Source organism: Limulus polyphemus, unplaced genomic scaffold (assembly GCF_000517525.1).
Source record: "Limulus polyphemus unplaced genomic scaffold, Limulus_polyphemus-2.1.2 Scaffold5147, whole genome shotgun sequence".
Classification (NCBI taxonomy): Eukaryota; Metazoa; Arthropoda; class Merostomata; order Xiphosura; family Limulidae; genus Limulus; species Limulus polyphemus.
Genome location: NW_013670757.1, coordinates 17,923 through 23,410, shown reverse-complemented (window position 1 = coordinate 23,410; position 5,488 = coordinate 17,923). Strand labels below are relative to the sequence as shown.

General features: G+C 33.7%; 1 protein-coding gene across 1 annotated transcript in view; it reads right to left on the bottom strand.

Annotated features, from left to right (window-relative positions):
- Positions 1 to 2,103: 2,103 nt before the first annotated feature.
- The window catches only part of LOC106472188 (serine/threonine-protein phosphatase PP1-2-like), a 6,679-nt gene continuing 3,294 nt past the window's right edge, over positions 2,104 to 5,488 (bottom strand). Inside the window, exons 4-5 of the mRNA XM_022400795.1 lie at positions 4,606 to 4,710; positions 2,104 to 2,481 (exon numbers count right to left, since the gene is read on the bottom strand). Coding sequence (XP_022256503.1) covers positions 2,434 to 2,481; positions 4,606 to 4,710 — 153 coding nt within the window. The 3' untranslated portion in view covers positions 2,104 to 2,433. The remainder of the gene's footprint in view (positions 2,482 to 4,605; positions 4,711 to 5,488) is intronic.

Sequence of the window (5,488 nt, the reverse complement as noted above, 5' to 3'; positions counted from 1 at the left end):
AACACGATTGGATGCTATGACCACAGACATTATTCATTATGATTTTTAATGATGACAACACGAACTGGTAATGAAAAAAATAATTTTGATTTTTGAGTCTCTGTAATGGATTTGATTTATATTAATTTCATCATCATTGTGTTATAGTGCTGATTAAAAATCACTTGTTTGCATTTTATGTATTTGATAGCTTTAGAACTATTTATATATATATATTTATATATGTATGTATAGATAGATAGATAGATTTAGATATATAACTTTGATATAATAATTTACTATAAAATTTTATTTTGTTTACTCCTAAATAGTTTGAATTACAAATATTTTTAATATGTTGAAATTTAGGGATGTTTTTTTAAAGTATTAGCCAACAGAATTGATGGCGATGTGTAATATCATGATATGCCCAAGTATTGTCTATTGTAAATCACTTTACATGCACGTATGGCCTCACTGATAAACACATATTCTACCTTGAGGTTCTCAAATGAAGCTAAAAACTAGCTGTAATTGCCATAGAAACTTCTGTCGTCATCTGTGACGAAGACCTTGGCAACTGTTAAAAAATCCAGCGTATCACTTTGTTCCTTGTAACAATGCAAGAGTAAGACATTGTCCAGCGTCTGCTGTGTCATAGAGATACCTCCTCTCCCATATTTTAAAACCTGTGGGGGCATCGACCCAAGTAGCCCCCCCCCCCCTCAACCCCCATGGCTTCGCCGCCTATGTACAGTACTTTGATATAATCACTTAACCTTGTCATTGGCCGTTAGTTGTGCATCGTGCAATCACATGGATAGCTTGCTACTTGTTACAAGTTAGTATGGAAACACTTACTGTTATATTTTTATTTTCAAACTTGTAGAAAGATGTAAAGTTTTCATTAATATAACAAAATTGAATAATCGATCATCTACCTGCAGCAACACATGTTTCTATCCAATAAAACACCAGCTTTAAAAAAATACTCGTGCACTCGATTGAGCTATAACGCACACGTTGAAATAATTTAGGTAATGAGTTTGTAAAATAGTTTTTGTTTTTGTTATGTATTGCATCTGGTAAATCATGGATTTGTGCATGTGGGTTTTATATCACCATACAACATGTAGAATATAAATATGTTGGTAAAATGATGTATGGATTTGTTTCTAGGTTACCAAAATGCGGGTTCGTTAAACTATACTGCCGGGATGTGGGTTTATTACTAGGTTACCAGAATATGGGTTTGTTATATCTAGAATGTAAACAGAATGACTGTTGTTGAGTTTCTATAAAAATAATAATAAGACGGCCGATCTTCCATTTTTCTCCTACGTTCTTCATGTTGTTCGCACGTGCATTATGACGTTTATTTCGGTTATCTTATATTTTATGTATTCAAAGTTAATACTTGAAATTTTATTCACCAAACTGTCTACTTGATATTAAATATTATATGACGATATTGCTTGGACCAGAGGCGTCATTGGAGAGGGGGGGGGGAGGAAATGGAAATTTCTATTAGACATTTTTGTATATTAATACATACACTCAAATTACGCCATAACATAGGGCTTCCAGTTGAATTGGTCCATGCGAGAACAGTCCCAAGCCTTTAAATGACACTTCTTTGGAAACAAAGTCCTTTAACTCTAATTGTTTTCACAATTCAAGACTTGTTTTTCAAGGTCTTTATTTTCTTAACACATATTCTATGTAATAAAATACAATAAGTAGGTAAAATAGTTTTAATTTACTTGTAGCAGACACAAAGATACGAAATATTCAATCTTTTCACTGAAGTATACAAAGTAAGTTCGTACTTTAACTTATTTATCCGTTTTCATATTTTTCATTAAATTCACGTTTTACGTAACAACGAAGCTTGAGGTTACTGATTTTACTCTATAGGCCTAACTGTATTTTAAACATGCATGTTTCATTTCAACAGAATCATTGTCGTAAAAATCGAAACTTTAATCGTTTTTTTTATCTGAAAATAACAAAAGAGTCATAATATTATAATTTGGATCGAGATAGAAATATTCATTTAATAAAAATTGAAAACAAATTTATTTGACGAGATTTTATCAGTCGTCTTGCATTCCATGATTTTAAATCTTAAAGATAATAAAAAATTAAAGTGACAATGCATTTAACAAAGTTAGATGGCGCTATACAGTTTATTTTAAATTTTTAGTCTCTTTATTATAGATATGAGTTGATTGCAGTGAATTTTAACTTTTCTGTTCTAAAATGCCACAAAGGTCAGTTTCGCTGTTTTTAACACATACTTTATATTTAAATCCGCTGTTGCAGAATAACAGGTCTCCAATCTTCTCAGTCCTTGATTAACGGTCTACGTAAATTATTTCGGAAAACCGACACTGGGTGCTCTAGAATACAGCTTTATCATTCCTTTTAAATATTTTTTAAAGTTGGCTTTGGTCAGATCATACCCCCTGGTGTCTTGATGTAGAGTCTTGTTCTGTCAGGCTGAAAGAAAAAAAATATTTAATAATGTGAAATAAACGTCGTTCATCGTTTAAAAATTAATTTTTCTCCAACAACTGCTGAGAGTCTGATGGAGTAATGTTTTGTTTTTTTCTCTAAGAAGCTAGTAAGTGTCGTATGTACAAGATATCTTTCCAGTTTCATTTTGTTTTTTAATTATTTCTAGTCAATTCATCTTCAATTTTATAAACACAGAAATATCAGGAATCGTATCTATACAGCCTTTAAAATGGGTTGCCTTCAGATGTAGCTGATTTAATTAACTTAAAGGCGTTTATAGGAAGGCTTGAATGATGGATACTGGCTTTAGTGTTTTATTATTATTTTAGAGTTTAGTATAAGGGATTGAACGACAAAGATGGACTAACAGGTCCTTTTGTTGTCCTTAAATTATATGTGTATATTTAGGTGTTTACCTGGCCAACCACCCTGTTAGAAAAATGAAGCTATCTCAGCTGAAAATTACTTCTTCCCTGTCAAAATGTATACTTTGGTCCCCTAGTCCTACTATTCTCACAATTAAGTACTAAAGAAAATCATGCATCAACACTACCAAATCCCCTTTACAGTCTTAAGCACTTCAATCAGATCCCCTCTGACTCTTTTTTTTTTTTCAAGAGAAAACAATTTCAGAGATCTTAACCTGCCCACGACAACATTTCCATCCCAGGTATTATCCTAATAGCCCTCCTCTGAACATTTTCCAATAATTCAATGTTCTTCCTAAGGTACCTAGCCAATGACCTATACCATGGAATCATAAACCCTTTAGACCCGTATTAAATATTTTTGTAGATACAGCCTAAAGATGTTTTATATGTAGGTATTACTATGGCAGAGTGATAACGTTTCATCCGAGATTTTGACCTCATTAAAGCTGCGTTTCCTCCACTTTTATATTTTAATGTAAGATAACAACTATTCTCTCAGATCGATTGTCTTTTTAGTTAATATATTCAAATCTTATAATTTATAGGACTGGTAGCCAGAATTCAACAGCACCAACTATCTTGCACCCTCCCTGGTGCTAGTAGACGTCACCATAAGAATTAAATAAATAAATAGTTCAGTAACTATAAGATGCTCTGACCTACCACAAACATTGGTACTCCTGTGGAAATGATAACACGGAGCATTATATATTCACTGCTATGTTAGAAATTTTTCGCTGGGGACAATCTTGTCCGATAAAAATGGTACAGTTATCTTATTAGAGTAGGAACGTAAAAGTTTTATAACATTTCAAAATAAATCTATTCCAAAAAACATTCACTCAAAATCATAATATTAAAAACCCAAATAGAAGTACTAAAAGTTTCAAGAATCAGTTTTTCAGAATTCATTCCAAGAGTCATTTTCTGAGCCATCAAAGATCTAAACAAGATACAGTAGAATGTGATTTTAATGTACATATATTAAACGTTTTCAAATAAATTAGTATGCTAATAATAGGTCATAATAAAGGCTTTCACATACAACTTAAATATATTCGTATTCTTACTTTGGACAGAATATCTGCAACAACAACAACAAAATTAATCAGAATCATGGAGAACTCGACAACAGAAGACTTGCATATAGGTGCGTGACTAATCAGAATCACGGAGAACTCGACAACAGAAGACTTGCATATAGGTGCGTGACTAATCAGAATCTCGGAGAACTCGACAACAGAAGACTTGCATATAGGTGCGTGACTAATCAGAATCATGGAGAACTCGACAACAGAAGACTTGCATATAGGTGCGTGACTAATCAGAATCATGGAGAACTCGACAACAGAAGACTTGCATATCGGTGCGTGACCTGATTACTTCTGTTGTCGAGTTCTCCATGATTACTTGCATATAGGTGCGTGACTTTTATGTTTAATCGAAAATAGCTTCTGATCAAAAGAGAGCTCAATCTATCGGTCAGAACTGAAATATAACCTATAGATTATTGAAACAAGATTAGTAGTATATAATCTCATAAATCAATATATAAGAACACTAAAACCAATAATGATTGGAATGCATTGATTCATCAGTCGGGTACCCTGGCTATTACCTGTTTTCAGCCATGAGAAACGACCATAATTAGATCTACTTTTCCAAATCAACCTACCGGTAGAATAGTGAACCAGCAAGTAAGATCTTCGGATACTGTCATGACAGCCCCTGCATTATCAAACTCTCCGCAGTAGTTCGGGGCACTGAATATCGTTACCAGCTGAAAATATAATTATTGTTGTTTTAAAAATTGCACGTCAAATTTGATTTTCAATACACTGTTTGTTTGTATATTGCTAAGCGCATAGCTGCACAATTTGATATCCGTACTGCGCTCAACGCGGGAGCCCGGCATGGCCAGGTGGTTAGAGTACTCGACTCGCAGTCTGCGGGTCGCGGGTTCGAATCCCCGTCACACCAAACATGCTCGCCCTTTCAGCCGTGGGAGCGTTATAAAGTGACGGTCAATCTCACTATTCGTTGGTAAAAGAGTAGCCCTAGAGTTGGCGGTGGGTGGTGATGACTAGCTGCCTTCCCTCTAGTCTTACACTGCTAAATTAGGGACGGCTAGCTCAGATAGCCCTCGTGTAGCTTTGCGCGAAATTCAAAAACAAACAAACAATCAACGCGGGGATCGAAGTTTTGAGCTAGAATCAACATGTTCTACGATAATACCACCTATCAGTTGCGAATATGCCTAACAAGTTAATATCAACGTCTAAAATATCCAAAGTCCAAACAGTTCCTTGGTTTCTGGTGCTAATAACTTTAGTATTCAAACAAAAGGGCGGGAAAATACCAAATATTTATTATTTACTGTCCTCTTTTCTTAACTTTAAAGTATTATTTATTCTAATTAGTTGTTTTAATGAAAATACGAGATATTTTAACTGCTTTTAATAACTGATATAAAACAAATTGAACATTGTCGCCAGCATCAGAAAAAAAAAAAAACCTAAGGACTTTCCCTTTTGTGGAAAGTTAAATTATTCAGAAAA